At 37.4% G+C, this 20,516-nt stretch overlaps 1 protein-coding gene across 5 annotated transcripts in view; it reads right to left on the bottom strand.

The window, feature by feature from the left end:
* The window catches only part of IFT74 (intraflagellar transport 74), a 122,496-nt gene that overhangs the window by 8,687 nt on the left and 93,293 nt on the right, over positions 1-20,516 (bottom strand). For all 5 annotated transcript variants that reach the window (XM_010384460.2, XM_030919541.1, XM_030919540.1 and 2 more), the window contains 5 exons: positions 12,298-12,351; positions 9,772-9,869; positions 8,528-8,654; positions 1,097-1,260; positions 390-515 (listed from right to left, as the gene is read on the bottom strand). In XM_010384460.2, coding sequence (XP_010382762.2) covers positions 390-515; positions 1,097-1,260; positions 8,528-8,654; positions 9,772-9,869; positions 12,298-12,351 — 569 coding nt within the window. The remainder of the gene's footprint in view (positions 1-389; positions 516-1,096; positions 1,261-8,527; positions 8,655-9,771; positions 9,870-12,297; positions 12,352-20,516) is intronic.

The following is a 20,516-nucleotide window of genomic DNA, read 5'->3' as shown; positions in this document are numbered from 1 at the left end:
GAACCCACACTACAGCAACAATAAGCATTCTCTCTTCTGGGTGATGGGGTACTAGTCATTAGAATTTATTTTATTTGTGATTTTTGTGGATTTTTAGCTTCTGCATTAGTAATGTTTCACTTTCAAGATTTTTAAAAGATACTATCCCATATATCTTAATAGCTGTGCCAAAGACAGTATCTAACAGAGTTGGCTTTCAATATAGGTTTATAGAAGGTAAGAAAGCAGGAATCCATTCATTCTGAATGAAGACTGTGCAGAATCTGGCTGTCTTAAAAGTCAGAAAATACAGAAGGTATATAAAGCAAATCTTAAAATAAAAAAAATGATTGTTTTGGGGTGAAAATATAGACTAAGAGAATTTCAAAGTCATTTAAAACATTTTTTACCTGAGAATGTGTCTCATTTTCTTGCAATTGTGTTTTTAGTGCCTCATGTTCTATGTTTAGCTTCTCCATTATTTTCTTAAAGGCATTTCTGCGGGTTGATAAGATCATTCTCTCCTGATGTAATTTCTAGAAAGATCCAAATAGAAGTGACAGGTTATAGAAAATATGTAGTAAGCCAGCATAAAGCATATTTAACTTAATTTCAATAACTATATTCTGGTAAAATTATATCAAGGCTATAACTACTCTAAAACCTCTTTGTAAAAATATCCTTTGAACTATAAGCTATGTTAACATTATCTGTATTAATAACTCTATTAATGCTGTCATTATCTCTCCTGACCCTAACAAATTAAGTCTAAATTAATATAAATAGCAATGGAAAGCTACTGACAAGTTTCAGGTAGGATAGAGTCATAATCTAATCTGCATTTAACAAAGCTCATATTTGCTGAAATGCTCTGCATTAAGTAGCAGCTTATACCTTGCTTTTCAATTTTTGCTTTTCTTTAAAACTTTAAGTCACTCTAAATTTCAACTACATATGTAAACATTTTTATTTTTTCTCAGCTTATACAAATAAAATAATCAACTTAAAATAACAAATCCTATTATACCACAAATCCTAATATACCACAAATATATTACATTTGATCAAGAAAAAAACAATCTGAATTGTAATTCTGTAAGACTTGGTTAACGTTTACCTTTTTCTTTTCTTCACCTGATGATTTTAAAGCTGGCAAATCATTATATGTCTCCAGATCAGTTGTCATTTGCTTAATTTTGCTTTTTAGAGAATGCTGTTCTTCAGTCATCTTACTTTCTAGAAGCTCCATTTTCTGCAGATCCAACTGCAGACGTTGACTGTCTGAAACATAAGAATTTAAGGTGATAAGTAATCAAAATTTTATTCCTTTCAACAGAAGGAAATGTAATGCAACTATTAAAAATCATGTTTTATAAGAATATCTGTAAAAGAAATATATGTTCACTGTAACCAGTGAGATAATATAAATTAAGAAAAAAAATACTCATCCCCTCAGTAACCAATTTCAGGTAACCAATATATTAGGGAATCAAGTTAACCTGATGCATATTAGCCACAACTGTCTCCATGCTAACAAACACGTAAGGTTTTTTCTTGCTTAGTAATACAATCTATATTACGAGATAAAGACACATTATTTTTAATAGGAGCATGACACAGTTATGTAGGGAAAAAACCAAGTTAAATAACATTATATATATATTTGAGCACAATTTTATAATTGCACATATAATCAACTCTTACTATCCGTGGTAGTTATGTCTATGAAGTTATTGTGAACAATGAGTTAGCAAATATTGAACTATTGCTCTAAGGGAAATACAGGATTAAGTTCCTGTGAGCCTTTAGTCACATTTTAGTCAATTAGCCAATATATGATCTTGCCTTATGTGTGTTTCTGTTTAAAGACATCTTATTTACTATAGGTTGTAGATTCACTAACACTGAACTCACAGCCAACAGCACTGTAACTTATGCCTGAATTAAGTTTACCTATCACACGTTTTCTCCGTAAGCCACACCACAGCCTTTGTGCTTAGGAACACTTAGCACATGGGGCCATTTTAAATGGCATGATCACCAACAGAAAGCACAAAAATGCAAAAAACATGACATTAAATATACTGCAAAAAGGAAACCTGTTTATAGCATGAGAACCGATATAAGAAGGCAGAGTGCTGCCTTTTTCAACTTCTGTTGGCAATGTGCATGTCAGACTTGAAATTTTTCACGAGTCTGCCCATGTCCACAAATGATCATGAAAATGCTCCAAGTATTTATTTGGAAGATACAAAGTATAAAGTGAGAAGGCAAATTCACATGTTTGTTAGCATGGAGACAGTTGTGGCTAATATACATCAGGTTAACTTGATTCCCTAATGAAATCTATGAATAATGAGGATACCTGTGTCTGTCTCATTCTTCCATTCAAAAACACCAAGCATCTACTATGTGCCAGGTGCTGAGGATATAATAGAAATCAACAGAGACATGGTTTTCACTCAGGGAGCTATATTTTAGAGGTAGAAGCAGGCAATTAAATAAGTATTTACAATAAACTGGATAAATAAGAAAAGAGTAGTACAGGGTGCCATAAAAGCATGTGGCAGGGATCAAGAGAGCTCTCTAAAGATATGTCTTTCAATTAAAGACTTAAGGTTTATAAATATCACACAAAGAGGAAGGTAAAAGTGTTCCAGCAAAAACAATCAGCATGTGCAAAGTCTAGAGGTAAGAAAGTCTAGTACCTTTGAGCCAGTAACAGAAGTTCAGCATACTGAATAGTAAATGAATATGAATGAATTTGAAGAGTAAAAAACAATGATTCAAAAGTCACTGATTTAAGAAAAGAGACTGTTATCCAACCAAAATTTTTAAAGTTAGTGTAATTAAGCCAGTATTTCTTGAATGTTTCCTTTTACCCCTTTAAGAGTTTTAAAAGTCAACCATAGCGACATACACTATTTAAAAATATATATGTATATGTACACATAAATATAAATATCTATATAGCAAGACTTAAATGTTGTTGTAAAGAGTTTTGTTTTGTTGGATTCTTATCTCCACCAGGGTTAGAAATAGTTATGAGAATCAAAGAGCTGAACAAGTGACTAAGGCTTATGCTATTTCAATGCTCTAAATAGGAACTGTTTTTAGCCTGTAGATACTTTGACTATTTGGAGTAAACACTGACATAAATCTAATTGCAAGTTTAATTTGAATATATACCAGGGAAATACATTTAAGAATCATACAAATTGATTTTTCTTGATAAAAGGAGAAAATGGTTGGTATAGGGTAAAGTTTATCTTTCTTTAACAACAGGTCCCCAGTGAAAAGCTAAATGCTACTCCAAGGGAAGAGACAGGAAGAGGATGCAGTCTAGTTCCTTCTGATATGCTGTGAAGTTGCAAAGTTTACCAAGCAGTGTGTACACAGTAGCAAAATCTCAGAAGGAACCACTTTGACCTGGGGAAGTGTTTCTAAGATAGTCTGTCATCAGCACATTTGTTTACTCTCTGGAGTTTCCTTTCAAAAAATATAAATAAAAACTACTGCTGATAAATTCCTTGCCTCTTTGCCCATGCAGTACACCAGTGTTTCTCAACCTTTTTCTTACATTATTGACTCCCTAAGAAGCCGTTTACAGACTTTTTTCCCCCAATCACCTCCCTTCCCTGAAATTTTTTTTTTTTTTTTTTTGAGACAGAGTCTCGCTCTGTCGCCCAGGCTGGAGTGCAGTGGTGCCATCTCGGCTCACTGCAAGCTCCACCTCCCGGGTTCACACCATTCTCCTGTCTCAGCCTCCCGAGTAGCTGGGACTGCAGGCGCCAGCCACCACGCCCGGCTAATTTTTTTTGTATTTTAGTAGAGACAGGGTTTCACCGTGTTAGCCAGGATGGTCTCGATCTCCTGACCTCGTGATCCGCCCATCTCAGCCTCCCAAAGTGCTGGGATTACAGGCTGGGATTACCGCGCCTGGCCTCCCCTGACATGTTTACATCACTGATGTAGTGTGTAGCCCTTTAGGTACAGTGACCTGTGAAGTGCCATTATAATATCTAAGTTTTCTTCACCCTTCCCCCAAGAAGCGATTGCTTCATTAAAAAAATAATAATAATAAAAATAAAACACAGAGTACACTAAATCCATTATATCTGAAAGGCAAACAAGAATATTATAAACCTCTCATGGTGCTTTCAAGATACAAAAAATTTATTGAGTTGGAGGATGGTTTTAGGGAAAGAAAGAAATAAAAAATTATATGGTTGGTTGAAGTTAAAATGAAAACAATGTAGTAAACGAAATTAAAGTCATTATCAATGACTTTAACCTTTACTAAGAAAAATTTCCAGCAAAATCCTTATCATAGTATTAAACTGGATTTTTATCTCCATTGAAGCCAGTTTTCTTTTTTTTTTTTTTTCACTGTACATCTCTGGAGAACACATAATGACTCCTTTTTTTTTCTTTTTTGAGATAGAGTTTCGCACTGTCGCCCAGGCTGGAGTGCAATGGCACGATCTCGGCTCACTGCAACCTCCACCTCCTGGCTCCAAGTGATTCTTCTGCCTCAGCCTCCTGAGTAGCTGGGATTACAGGCATGCGCCACCACTCCCAGGTAATTTTGCATTTTTAGTAGTGATGGGGTTTCACCATGTTGGTCAACCAGGCCTTGAACTCGTGACCTCTGATGATTCGCCCACCTCGGCCTCCCAAAGTGCTGAGATTACAGGCGTGAGCCACCTCGCCCAGCCCATAATGACTAGCTGTTAAAAGGAACTATAAACACAAAGTATAAAATGTGGAATGAATACAAAGTCTTGATTATTGAATTTGTTTCCTGGTATTGATTTTTGCCTTTTAAAAAATGTACATTTCTTGACAGCTGTTACAGAAGATAACTTAAAGGGGGAAAAACTTGTTGAATTTACATTGACCTTAGATAAATGAAAAACTTAGGCATGAAGATCTAAAATACAAAACAGGTTTTCTAGATGAAATAATAAAACTATAAAATTATTTAGTTTATAGAAAAGAGAAAATATTTTAAAATATTCATATATGTCCAAAAGAAATGAAAATAGGATCATGAAGAAATATTTACACACCCATGTTCACTGCAGCATTATTCACAATAGCCAAAAGGTGGAAGCAATCTAAATGTCTATAGATAGACTTTAAAATAGGATATATACATGAAATAGAATTGTTATTGAACCTTAAAAAAGAAAATCCTTCTTTGCTACAACATGGATGAACCTTGAGGACATTATGCCAAGTGAACTAAGCCAGTCCCCAAAGGACAAATACTGTATGACTTCATTTATATGAAGTAATTTAAAGTAGCCAGACTCATAGAAACAAAAGTAGAATGGTGGTCTCTAGGGGTCAGGGGATAGGGAAATATGGAGTTGTTGTTCAGGAGATATAGTGTTTTAGTTCTGCAAGATGAAAAAGTTCTAGAGATTTGTTGCACAACAATGTGCATATAGTTAACACTACTGTATTGTACACTTCAAAATGGTTAAGATGATAAATTTTGTTGTGTTTTTTTTACAATAAAAATAAACTCACAGTCAAACCAATAGTAGTTATACATCAAGAATGTAATTCCTCCAGTTAGTTGGCATATAGATATACAAATAAAACTATGGTAAACTCAACAAATCTGGATGTAAAATAGGCTTAAATATAGCGATTATATACCTATATCACCACTATTAATGCAATTAATAGCATTCAGTATGCATTTATAGGTCTATAATCCCTTATCTAAAACTCTTGTATTTCAGAATGCATAATTCTTTGGATTTTAGAAAAGTAATATAGCACATATACTAATTACATAACAGCAGGGTCTGAGATAATACCTTGTCATCAAGTACACGAATATTTCTACAGCAAAAAGCATAGTCACACTAGGTAGGACAATCAAAAACTATAAATAGCCTCATGTCAGTTCAGGTCAGGTCAGGTTTTGCTGCCAATATCTTTTTAGATTTTGGGAATCCAGATAAAGGTATTATGGATCATTATTTCATTTCAAAAATCCTTCAACATTCTTAAGTTAGCAAATATTAATTAGGTTTTCATTTCTCGTTATCTCACTAACTGTAGTAATTCCAGGTAGACAAAAACATAGCTAATTCAAAGCTGCCACACACCAGCATAAAGAACACCCATAGAAGCCATTAGTTCATAAATCAAAGATCCCATCAAATTTTTACATGGCTTTATCCTAGTCTCTTTAACCTCAACTTTATTTGTATCTAATCTCCACCTGCACCATCCCAATGGCAGCCAGTAACCACATGTGATTTTTGAACACTTTTAAGTATGTCTAGTCCAGGCCAGGTGCAGTGGCTTATGCCTGTAATCCCAACACTTTGGGAAGCCGAAGTGGGCAGATGGCTTGAGCCCAGGAGTTGAGACCAGCCTGGAAAACATGGTGAAACCCCATGTCTATTAAAAATCAAAATATTAGCTAGGCATGCTGGTGTGTGCCTGTTGTCCCAGGTAGTTGGGAGGCTGAGGTGAGAGAAGCACCTGAGCCCAGGAAGTAAAGGCTGCAGTGAGCTATGATCACACCACTTAACTCCAGCCTGGGCAATGAGAGTGAGACCCTGTCTTATAAATAAATAAAAACATAAATAAATAAGGCTAGTCCTAATTGAAATGTCATGAAAATAAACTATGTCTTTGATCATTTTTATATAGTTTACATGCTGAAATAATATCTTGGCTATACCAGTTTAAATAAAATATATTATTAAAATTAATCTGTCTCTTTTTACTTTTTCAACATGGCTACTAGAAAACTTTAATTATATAAATATAATATATATTGGCATTACATTTATCTTGGACAGTGCTGCTCTAGTCCCATGCTAGTAAGCATGACTTAAACTAATTAAAATTAAACATCATCTCTTCTTAACTATCCAAGACTGGGCTGGATATGTCCCCTATGTACTTCCATTGCTCCCTATGCTTACTTCTATCATAGCATTATTTCATTGTATCATAACTGACACTCCACAAGGTTGAAAGTTTCTTGAAGAAACAGATTAGATTTTTTTAAGCCTCTTATACTGACAAAGATTCAATCTTTGACCAAACTAGCTAGGTTCCTCTGAGCTCTCTTCTCAACTAGGCCTCAACCTCTGCCTATAAAAATTCCACTCTCAGCACAAATGATTTCATGCACCACCTTCCACCCACATTAGAAGATTTAAAAAAACAGTTTCTAACAGCTTAAGTCTGCATCCCTAGGATGACCCTATCCCCACTTTAAAGTGCCTGCCAGACAAAGCTTAAGGCTGCCAAAAGAATGTACTATTTATTCTAGCCCATATTGGTCAACAGGCCCGACTACCCTTTCTTAGAGCATCCAGTTGTGAATCTTTCCTCTGTATCTTTAAGATGTATATGTGTGTTAGTCTATCTGCACTGCTATAAAGGAATACCTAAGACTGGGTAATTTATTTTAAAAAAATAAGTTTACTTGGCTCATGGTTCTACAGGCTGTACATGAAACATGGTGCCAGCAACTGCTTCTGGTGAGGGCCTCGGGAAGCTTACAATTATGACAGAAGGGCACCAGATATCGGGGGAAACCTACCCCCGATACTCAATGTAGGTTCCTTTCTATTTCCTTAAGTGTTGGCCGGTCTGAGAAATAAAGGGAAAGAGTACAAAAGAGGGAAATTTTAAAGCTGGGTGTCCAGGGGAGATATCACAGAAGGGGAGCCTGCATGTTACAAGGTAAGAGAGAGAGGGAGGAGGTGCCAGGCTCTTTTAAACAACCAGATCTCACCTGAACTCACAAAAAACATACCCATTACCACAAGGATGACACTGAGCCATTCATGAGAGATCTGCCCCCACGACCCAAACATCTCCCAGTAGGCCCACCTCCAACACTGGAGGTCACATTTCAACATAAAATTTGGAGGGGACAAAAAATCCAAACCATATCTGTATGTACCTCCCATAACTCAAGAGTATTTTTCTCAAGGACCTAAAAGCCATTCCATTAAAATGTAATTATCAGGAAAGTTAGGGCCTCTGTCTGCTAGTCTGTGTATAAGCATAGAATCCTAACTTGATACTTGCCAGCTAACAGACACAGCTGGCCTAATCAGCATGTACACTGATGAACTCTGTAATTTTTCTTTTCCCTTACCACTCCCTCATTCTCCCTTTAAAACACTCAATCACCTCTGTACAAATTAAAGTTGATTTCAATTCATGCTGGACCCTCCTTGCTTACTGCCACACTGTATTACTGACTAAAATCTGTCCTTAGCACTTTAACTTGCATCCAGCTTTGTTTATCTTTAACAATACCCAGAATTATATAGCACAGGCTTGAAATAAGTATTCAATAAATGTTGTTAAATCAGTGACAATATGCAATATAATACTAGCCAGCTGACGAAAAAAGCCACACATAATTCTGAGGCAATAGGCAATCATAAATTATAGCCTCAGTCAATGAGGCTTTAAAAAAATCAAAGAGAATAACACTGATATATTAAAAAAAAAAAAAAAAAGAATATTAAAATCTAGGTTGTTTTCTCACCTGAAGTCAAATTCCGAGCTGTACTTTGTGATTTCTGCACTTCAGTAGATTTAAAATTGAGGTCATCCTGCATCATCTTTAGCTCTTGATTGGTGATAGAGGATATCTGTTTCATACGATTTATATTCTGCATTTGCAGAGAAATAAAAATACAAAAAAATCCACTGATTTAACTCTCAATAAAACTCTTGGAAAACACTGTCAAAGGATGAGATGTTTGGATCAGGTATTTGTTTTTGAAATACACCATTCAAGTTATATGTTGTATAGAAAATGAAATTCAAAATTGGGTTTTCTCAATAAAGACAGACTATAAATTCAAAATTGTGGGGGTTTTTTTCATTTCCTTTACTTCACTGTAGAAAAAAATTCAACTACACTATTTTAGAAACTGGTTGTAGTCTTAAAACACTAAGAATATTGAAAGGAGACCATGCATTTCATAATAGATGCCCAATAAACATTTTCTGATAATTTGAGATACTCATTACATATACATGCAAGAAAAGAATCCTTTTTATTTACAATAAAATTTACAGTATAAAAACATAAACATTTTCTTTTTTTTTTTTTTTTTTTTTTTTTTTTTTTTTTTTTTTTGAGGCGGAGTCTCGCTCTGTGGCCCGGACTGGAGTGCAGTGGCCAGATCTCAGCTCACTGCAAGCTCCGCCTGCCGGGTTTACGCCATTCTCCTGCCTCAGCCTCCCAAGTAGCTGGGACTACAGGCGCCAGCCACCTCGCCCGGCTAGTTTTTTGTATTTTTAGTAGAGACGGGGTTTCACTGTGTTAGCCAGGATGGTCTCGATCTCCTGACCTCGTGATCCGCCCGTCTCGGCCTCCCAAAGTGCTGGGATTACAGGCTTGAGCCACCGCGCCCGGCCAACATAAACATTTTCTAACATGTCTAGGTTTTGAAATTATCTGTGCAAATGTTACTTTCAAAAGTTCAGACAGATTAACAATGGAAGAAGATCATAATAATTATTCTCAATTAGGGCTTCATTTACTGCTGAATATTGATATTATACATATCATCCTTTTTCTCTATCACCCTAATTACCTGACATTTTGCTAGAGTGATAAAAAAGTTAATAGCTGAAATAAATAGTAACAAGTAAGGGAATTTAAAGGAAGCAGTTAAATGAAAAGACATAATAGTGAGTCATTTTATTTTTTGAGTTGTATTTGGAAAGTTAATCACAGCAAAAATAAAGGGGACACCAAGACAGGCACAGGGTACTCACTCGACTACAGTGCTCCAAGAGTGAAACAATGTTGGCTTCTATCTGTGCCTTTCGTTCCAGTTCCTGATTCTTTGTTTCCTCAAAAGTCTCAATAAAAGCTGACAATTGGAAACCATAAGAGAGGTTACTGTTGATAGAGTTAACACTATATAAACCCTGATTTGTAGGTCTTAAGAGTGCTTTTTAGAAAATTTTTTTTTTTTTTTTGAGACGGAGTCTCATTCTGTCATGAGGCTGGAGTGCAGTGGTGCGATCTCAGCTCACTGCAACCTCCGGCTCCGGGTTCAAGGGATTCTCCTGCCTCAGTCTCCCGAGTAGCTGGGACTACAGGCCTGTACCACCACACCCAGCTAATTTTTGTATTTTTACTAGAGACGGGGTTTCACCATGTTGGCCAGGATGGTCTGGATCTCTTGACTACGTGATCCACCTGCCTGGCCCAATTTTTAGAAATTTTAAGCTACCACTGTTTAATTTGTTATTAACCCAAAGGTAATTATTCAATAAGAACTTTACATACTTACAACCTGCCTAAATCCTGTGACCTTGATATAAATCAGAAAGTTATAAATATAGGCTCAAAAGAAATAGCTGATAAAATGACAATCAGAAGAAATTTGCTTTTATAAAGATCTCCTTTGATATATCAATAATTATTAACACCCTGGCTACTAACTTTATTTCTATAATTTCCATTGCTGAATACCTATTTTATCTGAAAATGAGTATTTTATTTATAATGCTGGATTCATTTCAACTAAATGAATTTAATAATTTATTCAGATTGTAAACAAATATTCTAAGAAATTATCTTTTTATTTGTTTAATATAGAACCAGTTCTTATTTACATGTTCGACTATTTCTATGGGGCATCTAAAAAATAGAAACTTTCAGTCAAAAATAATTTTATTGTTAGCATGAAATAAACATCAACAGCTTGCCTTCTATAATGGATTTCCATTCTACTTTTTTCTTATATTTAGTATATTTTTAAAGTGAAACAGTCTTCAACAAAACATTTTTTATTTGAATATGGTGGTAGAGGACCACAATCAATATTTTTTATAAAACTGAATTTTCTTTAATGTCCTGCTTCAGCATTCATACAGGTCTTATGTGTGAATATCCTGCTTTTATAATCTGTTGATCATACATTAAGTGGCCATATGAAATTTTTATATATACACAAAAGCATAAATGAACATTGTCTTTCAGGGGTTATTTTTTAAGGAAAAACCATAATTAATACGTGGAAAGAAATCTGAGCTAGGTGACCTTCTATTTTAAGATTCTGTAGTATAGGAATTCTTTCCATTCATTCAGTAAACATTCATTAAATGAACATTTATTGACACCTAAGTGCCAGATACCATACTAGGTAGTATCTAGTAATTTCTAATATTGTGGTGTCATGACACATTGTTCCTTGATTTTACACCTTTCTCCTTTACCAAAAGACTCAAAAAAATTTTTTTTGAGACAATTTTTGGTATTTACTGACATTTTAAAGAAAACTTGGTACATTGTAAAATAAGAGCTGACAATTACTCTTTTATAGCATGCCTCCATGAAGGTAACTATTGACATCAGACCTAGATGAAACTCTAGCATTTTGTTAGAATTCAGATTCTAGCAAAATAACTTAAAAGGAAACCAGTAATAGATAATACATGCCAATTTTTAAAAAAACTTGTAAGTGTATAACATAAGTTTAAGTGAAAACCAATTTATAAAATCCGGCTGAGATTTTTTTTAAGTGAATCAAAACTGTAACAAAAAGCGACTAAAATTACAGCTGGTGATAGAAGAGAGTGACAATATCTGATGTGAGGGCTAATAAACAAGTATTATGGAAAGCTAAATATAAAAGTGAAAGATACTAAAGGTGAATATAGTGAAGCACGTAAAAGAGAACATTCAATCAATAAATGGTCTATAGCAGCAGTCCCCAACCATTTTGGCACCAGGGACCGTGGAAGACAATTTTTCTATGGACCAGGGCTGGGGGGCAGATGCGGGTGATGGTTTTGGGATGAAACTGTTTTACTTCAGATCATCAGGAGTTAGTTAGATTCTCATAAGGAGAGTGCAACCTAGATCCCTCACATGCGATAGGGTTCACACTCATATGAGAATCTAATGCTGCTGCTGATCTAACAGGAGGCAGAGCTCAGACGGTAATGCTCGCTTGCCAGTGGCTCATTTCCTGGTGTGTGGCCTGGTTCCTACAGGTCTGCAGCCTGGGGGTTGGGGACCCCTGGTCTATAAGCTTCCTCTATACAGACTACGAATATAAGTACTAGCTTTAGAATCTAGCCCCAATGTATTCATCACATATCTTTTTAGAATTTTCTACCCATCTCTAAATTATGCTAGAAACCATTCTTCAAGGCAAAATGCTTTGAATGTCCACACTTCTGCATTTATTAGCCATTATATCTGCCCAAAATGAGGTATCTGATTTGGTATAAATGAACAGCAATCTGAAAATATTATATTTTTATATCTAAAAGAATATCACTTACTGTCCATATTTTCCTCCCTTTTTTTTAGCTCCTTGTATTTCTGGTTCATTTCACCTATGAGAGATATAAAATACAACATTAATTTCAAAAATTCCACATACAGTGCTCTAAATTAAAAACATCTCTTTAGTTCTCTCTATGCCATTAGTCATTGACTATTCATTGACTTTCCATTCCCAGCCTGGGGCTATTCAACCTATACATGAACACTGTGGGTGCTGAGAAATGTAAGTTCCCAAGAAAGTCCATTCCATCTTTGAAAGATCACCAGCAAGATAGCAGAGTAACTTCACTCACAGAGTTTATACTCTAAAGATTTAACAATTAATTAAAATTAAAAGGTACTAAGTGCTATCATAAGAAAAATAAAAGATGCTATAGGAGCACACAGCAAGGGCAACTAACCTAGGTCAGGGTTACAGAGAAAGTTTCCCTAAACAAGTAATATTTAAGTTGCATTATAAAGAATAGTAGGAGTTACCTGGTCAAAATACAAAAACTGCAAATGTCAAAGCATTACCAGTAAAAAGTTTCAAAGTGAGGATGAATATGGTAGCATAAAGAACTGAGCGAGTGGTATGGCGGAGGCAGAGAATGAAGTGAAAAAGTGGCACAAAGATGAGGCAGATTACAAAGCACCTTATAAGATCCACGTTAAAGAGTTTCGACTGAGCCGGGCGCGGTGGCTCAAGCCTGTAATCCCAGCACTTTGGGAGGCCGAGACGGGCGGATCACGAGGTCAGGAGATCGAGACCATCCTGGCTAACACGGTGAAACCCCGTCTCTACTAAAAATACAAAAAAAACTAGCCGGGCAAGGTGGCGGGCGCCTGTAGTCCCAGCTACTCGGGAGGCTGAGGCAGGAGAATGGCGTGAACCCGGCAGGCGGAGTTTGCAGTGAGCTGAGATCCAGCCACTACACTCCAGACTGGGTGACAGAGCAAGACTCTGTCTCAAAAAAAAAAAAAGAAAGAAAAGAAAGTTGTCACAATAATCTGGTTGAAAGATGAAAGCTGCCTGGAGTAGAGTGGTGGTGATTAGGATGGAAGGTAGTGAATTATTTTTTGTGACATTTAAGAGCCAGAGTGAATGGATTTTGGTGAGGGTTAAACAGGGAGGAATCAAGGATGCTTCCCAGGCTTCTGGCTTGGGCATCTGAGAAGACGGTAGTATGATTAACCTAAATGGGGAAAAAGTTGAGAAAGAGTTGCTTACAGCAGTTTTGCACGTGTTGAGTTTAACAAACATGAAAAGCAGGTCTAAAGGGACAAAAATCCAAGGCCTAGAAAAATGAATGAATTCTGCCATTTTAGCCTCACAGAGGGACCCATTAGTAGGAGTGGATCATGATTATTTTATGACAATAGGATTTCACTGTAACAAAAACTGAGCTTTGAAGGAACATGGCAGCTGCCATCTGTAGAGAAAGCAGACAGAGACACAAACCTCCATCTGTGCATATATTTGCTTGGTGTTAAGTGAATTATGAGAACACAAGGGTGATGGCAAAGTCAGAGATGTGGATTAGCAAACAGCTTTTCTGCCTTCTGGTCTGAAAAGTTTTCTGAAATTCATTGACGACAATCCTGATACTGAGAAAATCTTATGTTAAGGCCTCCAAAATATTACTGGTAGTAAAAAGCTGCAAGTGAAAGCTAATGTTTAAGGACAGTAAATACCTAATGATCACAAATTCCTAGCCAGGCTACACCTAGCACCAACGGGAAACCCTGGATCCACTCACATAAGGCTCTAGATGGATTAGCAACTTTACTGAACTACTACTCAGGTCAAATGATCAACCATGGTCTCAAAATACACTAATGCACCCTGATTAACTGTGAAGAGGAGGCCAGAGGTAATCTGTTATTAATTAAACAAACTTTGTCTATATATGTGTGTGTGTGTGTGTGTGTGTATATATATATATATATGTATACAAATTTGTAAAATATACTACAGACAGGGTTTTGAGTGGGAAACCAAAAGAGTTGGAGTTTGTAGCACACATGATCTGGGATACCCTTATAGGAGGAAGATGTGCATATAAATATCATTGCACATGTGAAGTGGCAGAAAAGCTACTATCTCCTGAATGTGTCATGGCCCATGTTTCTAAGAAAGTCCTAGTTTCTTGTTCTGGCTATTTAAGTTCCACTCTTGGGAGACCAGTTAGGCATTAAGGGATTAGGAGGGAGGCCTGGATCCTAGACTTTACAAGGATTTAACTATCATCTTATCTTTCTTCTTTTAATCTTGAGAGAATTCCTACACATGATGGTTCCAGTTTCTCATCTTGCTTTTAGACCCCAACACACTGCAATGAGGCTTTTCCTCCTCCTATTCCAATGAAATTGTTCTCAGTGAGATTATACCACTGCTTAATGATCAAATCCAAAGGGCAGTCAGTTATCTTACTCTGCAATATTTGACACTATTGATACAACCTTTCGACTTTCTTTGTTTTCCTTTATGTTTTGTTTTTGCTTTTTGGGGGGATGGGAGGGCTTCTCTGGCTTTTCTTACTCTCAGATCATTATTTTTCTGTCTTCTCTTCATGGGTCTGCTTCCTTCTTCATTTACATTCTGGAGTTCTGTTCTTAATGAACTTCTAACACTATATCCATGGCAATTTCACATATTCTTGTGGTTTAAGAACTCTCAAATTTAATATATTGTCTGATTTTTAGATTCCTTAATCTAAATGCTTACTATATATATTTATTTGGAAGCCCTTTCAGGAAATCCTAACTCAGTATATTCATAATTAAACTCATAGTCTTCCCCTCTTTATTCCCTATTACATTTGGCTGTCCTCACCATCCATTTATCATTCAAGTCAGAAACCTGAGAGGAGACTCCTCCCTCCTTCTCTCCTCAAAGTCATCCTCCTAGTTGCCAAAAGATTGAGCTGGAAGACATAACTGGTTAACGTTTACAGCTGCACAGCTGGCCAGCTGGACTCGATGGGACAGAGCTCCCACACATCTCAGCAGATTCCCAAGCTTCATAAAACTTTCTCCAATATCACTATTGCTAAGAAAGAGAGTGGTCAGAGCATTAGTGAACTTCTCTATTTTGTGATTTCTCAGTGGAGCATTAGTATCTGAGTTGCCCATAAAGGCAATGTAAATGTAGGCAGTCCTAAGGTAGGGTAAAACATAATGGTTGTTAGCAAATCTATCCTTAGATTCAGTATCACAGGACAGGACAAGATTGTAGATAGACGGAAGCAAGTCAGTGTATCACAATGAAGGTACAAGCAGTTAAGCAGAAGGCTCTAATGTAGTAGAATCAACAATGAGGAGACCAAGGGAGAGGGAAAGGGACACAATGGTAAAAGGAAGGTAATTTTGGAGATATCCTTTAATTCTAAGCATTTGATGTCAGCATAGTTCTATACTCGTTTATTTATTTCAGATAAATTTACTGATTATCTACTGTGTGCCACATACTGTAATAGGTGTTGGGATATCAAACTGAGTAAGACAGTTTCCACCCTATTCTCAAAGGGCTTACACTCATTAGGTGTATAAAAACAAAAATGTATAATGCAACATAAGTGCTCTAACAGGTATGTATGAAGTGCTGTGGTAACCAGATGCGTGAAAAGAGTTCAGGAGGATTTTTCACAGGAATTATACTGGCAAGGTACTTTATCAGGTAACATGGGGATTAAAGAAAAAAGTAAAATATTTTCCTTTGAATAATTTATATTCTAATAAGACAAGTATACAAAAATGTATACTATAAATTCAGGCTTTTTCATCCCCCAAGTAGGAAAGAAGAAATGAGTATGGGCTGTTAAAAAAAGACTGGGGCTACTGTAGAATGGACACCATTGCTTTCTGATAGTCTCTGCTATAGCCAGCAGTGGAGAAAGGGAGTTATGCTCTTCTTGCACTGCCAGTAGTCTTGAGCACCACCAAAACTACCTCTGTTCTCACTGCAAGGAAGTTCACCCCACACTTTTACTTCTCTGGCATCAAATGACATTCTCCTGACTCAGGCTTTATAGGCTTTTATACTCTGAGAAGTAGTTCTGCCCCTCAGAAGGTCTGGTTACCATTTTCCAAATAGGTGGCTATCCCAATCTTCTCTCCTGATCAATACACAACAAGGCATGTACTAGTAACTCTCCAGGCCTCAAGGCCCCCAACTCAGCAAAGCCTACTGATTTTAGAGTTGAAAGGTCAACAGAAAACAAAATCAGGGAGATGGGGCAAGAAAAAAAACTCCACAGGACTTCTGCACATCCAGATTGTTTCTTAGCATTTGAAATACTTCTGAAGCAGGCAAAGTCTCCCAGTACCCTTCCTTCTTTTTTTTTTTTTTTTTTTTCTTTTGAGACAGGGTCTTACTCTGTCACCCAGACTGTAGTGCAATGGTGCAATCTCGGCTCACTGCAACCTCCGCCTCCCAGGTTCAAGTGATTCTCCCATCTCAGCCTCCCAGGCAGCTGGGGCTTCAGGCATGTGTCACCACACCCAGCTAATTTTTGTTTTTAGTAGAGACACAGTTTCACCATGTTGGCCAGGATGGTCTCGAACTTCTGACCTCAAGTGATCCACCCACCTCAGCCTCCCAGAGTGTTGGGATTACAGGCGTGAGCGACTGCACCTGGTCTCACTATCTTCTATGTGGCATGGTTTCTATCCCTACTACCATTCTGGTCACTCTACTATGAATGAGCTCTAGTTTTTCTTTAACCCTTTTAACATATTATGCCAATAAACTTAAAATTCCTAGAAGACCGTCACTTTCCATAGTCTATATAACCACTTTTTGTTATGCAATCTAGGATTTCAGCTGTTTTCAAGGCTGTATCACATTAATTCATATTGAGTTATCTAAACCCCTTCTAACATTTTCACGTATTTTAGTGAGCCAGAACACTTTCTCCTCCCTGACTCCTATTTCAATTTGAATTAGTTGTGTGGGCCTATAAAATTCCATCTTTTTGCATTCAGTCTCTCTCTCCCATCTACTTTTCACATACCATTATTACAGTAAGCAGCAAATTAGTATACAAAACACAGTCATTCTGTGGTATCTGACGGGGACTGGTTTCAGTACCCCAATTCCCTCTGTAGATACCAAAACCTGAGGATGTTTAAGTCTTTTACATCAAATGGCATAGTATTTGCATATAACCTATATATACCCTCCCGCTATATACTTTAAGTCATCCCCAGATTACTTATGATACCTAATATATTGTAAATGGTTGTTACACTATGTTGTTTAGGAAATAACGACAAGGAAAAAAAGTCTGTACATGTTCAGTAAAGATGCGACCATTGTCGCAAACTACACAGTACACATCAGCAACAATGTAACATTTTTTGTTTTATTTTCATTTTAAAAATAGAAATGGGGTCTTACTATGTTGCCCAGGCTTATTTCGAACTCCTGATCTCAAGCAATCCTCCTGCCTCAGCCTCCCACAGTGTTGGAATTACAGGCATGAGCCACCATGCCCAGTCACATTTTCTATTAACACTTGCAGATGACTTTCATTTAATGGCCTGAAAGAGTACATTAACATGCATTAAAACTCTGGCTTTTCTGGCTGAGCACTATGGCTCACAACTATGATCCCAATACTTTGGGAGGCCAAGAGGACTGCTTGAGGCTGGGAGTTTGAGATGAGCCTGGGCAAAATAGTGAGGCCTGTCTTTACAAAAAATTTTAAAATAAAATAAAAAAAAAAACACAAACCCTAGCTTTTCTCTCTTGATAACCCTCATTTGATGATTATGATGATTATAATTTCTATTTGGTGCTCACGGTGCCCATATTGGTGAGGTGATGAGAGGCACAGCACTGTAGGTAAGTGGTGAGACATGAGGCTAACTTGAACCTTCTAATAGGACGTTGGAAAGATCACTTATGCTGGAAGAATCTTCAAACGTTTAAGGTCAAGGCTTCATAATACAGATGGCTTTAGTTAGGAACGCTGTTCTAGGAAGCTGTTTCTCCTTTTTTCCTTGAATCATCAAACAACTCTTGCAGTGGTTGTAGGCATGTTTGCTATCCCTCAGGTGACATGGAGGCTTTGTTCCATTGAAGGATCATATCCTTTAACACTTGCACCTGTTGAAAAACTGATGCAAATTTTTCAAGTATCCAAATTGATGACTGTGTTTCCTCTAAATCTGTATCACTGTCATCATCTCCTGTAGAGAATTTCGGCAGAACCTTGAGTTTCTTGCTGGTAAGGGTTTCTCCATGCTCTTCTATGTGTTCCTTGAAGTTACCCTTGATCATGTCAGAGAAGCATTCCCCACCAACTTCCTTTGCAACATTCAAGATATTCCTGGGCCAGGCGCGGTGGCTCATGCCTGTAATCCCAGCACTTTGGGAGGCAAAGACAGGTAGATCACGAGGTCAGGAGTTCGAGACCAGCCTGGGCAATATGGTGAAACCCCATCTCTACTAAAAATACAAAAATTAGCTGGGCATGGTGGCATGTGCCTGTAATCCCAGCTACTCAGGAGGCTGAGGCAGGAGAATTGCTTGAACCCGGGAGATGGAAGTTGCAGTGAACCAAGACCGTGCCACTGCACTGCAGCCTGGGTGACAGAGTGAGACTCCGACTCAAAAAAGCAAAAACAAAAACAAAAAAAATCATATTATTGACTTCTGCATCAATAATGGGGAAGCTCCTGAAATCACTGACTACCTCATTCCATAATGACTTCCAACATGCATTGACTGTCTTGGGCTTTGGGGCATCTACAGCCTCTGTAAAAAGCACAACTACATTTGCAATTGTGAAGCTCTTCCACAAATCCATGACACTGTAGTCAAGGTTAGCATCACGGACAGCACAAATCCTCCCGAAGGTGAGGTGGATGTAAGTCACTTAATGCACTTGCTGATGCCTTGATCAAATGGCTAAAACAGTGAAGTAGCATTTGCCTTAGGAGGCAAGAACATCACTGCAACATTGTTATTAGTGAAGTAGAGAGATTAGGGATGGCCACGAGTAATGTCAATTATGAGGATGACCTTGAATGGCACCCTGTTCTCTTCCAGGTATTTCTTCATTTTAGGAATAAAAACGAATTCCAGGAACAAGACGGCCATCACCCAAGCCTTCTTATTGTGTTGCCAGAACACAGGCAGGCAATTTTTAATTTTGTTTTTAAGGGCCCAGAGACTGTTTGTTTGGTACACAAGACCTGGCTTGACCATGTGACCTGCTGTGTTGCCACATAGCACCAGAGTAAGATGATCTTTCCAGGTTTTGAACCCCAGAGCCTGCTTGACACTCTTAAGGATTTACATATTAGGCCTCTTCTTCCAGAACAAGTCTGTTTCAACACAACTGAAGACTTGCTATGAAAGGTATCCTTTGTCTTCTGAGTTTCTTGAGCTCTTGTTGGAATGCTGTTACTGCCTGGCCATCAGCTAATGCTGATTCTCCTGTGATCTTTAAGTTCTTGAGGCTGTAGTACTTTCCACAGCTAACTAATCATCCCTTACTATCCTTCAATTCCTTCCTCTCACTCTCTTCAACTTCCTCACAGGAATGCCCACAAAGGCTAAATGCTTTTTCATACATAATTTTGCCATCAACAGGGACATGTTTTTGTGATACTTTGTCTTCTCATATATTTGATGTTTTCTTCATCTCTGCAAGCAATTTTTTTTTTTTTTTGAGATGGGTTTCGCTTTTGTCGCCCAGGCTGGAGTGCAATGGCACAATCTTGGCTCACTACAACCTCTGCCTCCCGGGTTCAATCAATTCTCCTGTCTCAGCCTCTCTACTAGCTGGGATTACAGTCGCCCACCCCCATGCCCAACTAATTTTTGTACTTTTTAGTAATAACAGGGTTTCACCATTTTGGCCAGGCTGGTCCTGAATCCTGACCTCAGGTAATCCACCCACCTCGGCCTCCCAAAGTGTTGGGATTACAGGTGTGAGCCACCGCGCCTGGCCAGTCTCTGCAAGCATTTTATCATGAATCACAGCGACAATTTTTTTGCCATTGTAGGGGCAGCACTAACACTTCCACAAATGTCAGCTTCCTTCTGTTTTATTGTGCCACTTTGGTAAATCACACACCACTTTTCAAAAGATCTAAGATTTTTATTTTCTTGTTGAGAGACGGCACTTTACACTCTCTCTTAGTCTGTAAGGGATTTCTTTCACCATATAACTGATTTTTAGGAGTCTTTTTTTTCAAAGAAGCAAAGAGTGAACACAAGTAG

The sequence above is a fragment of the Rhinopithecus roxellana genome, chromosome 16 (genome assembly GCF_007565055.1).
Source record: "Rhinopithecus roxellana isolate Shanxi Qingling chromosome 16, ASM756505v1, whole genome shotgun sequence".
Taxonomy (NCBI): Eukaryota; Metazoa; Chordata; class Mammalia; order Primates; family Cercopithecidae; genus Rhinopithecus; species Rhinopithecus roxellana.
This window is presented reverse-complemented; position numbering and strand designations above follow the sequence as displayed.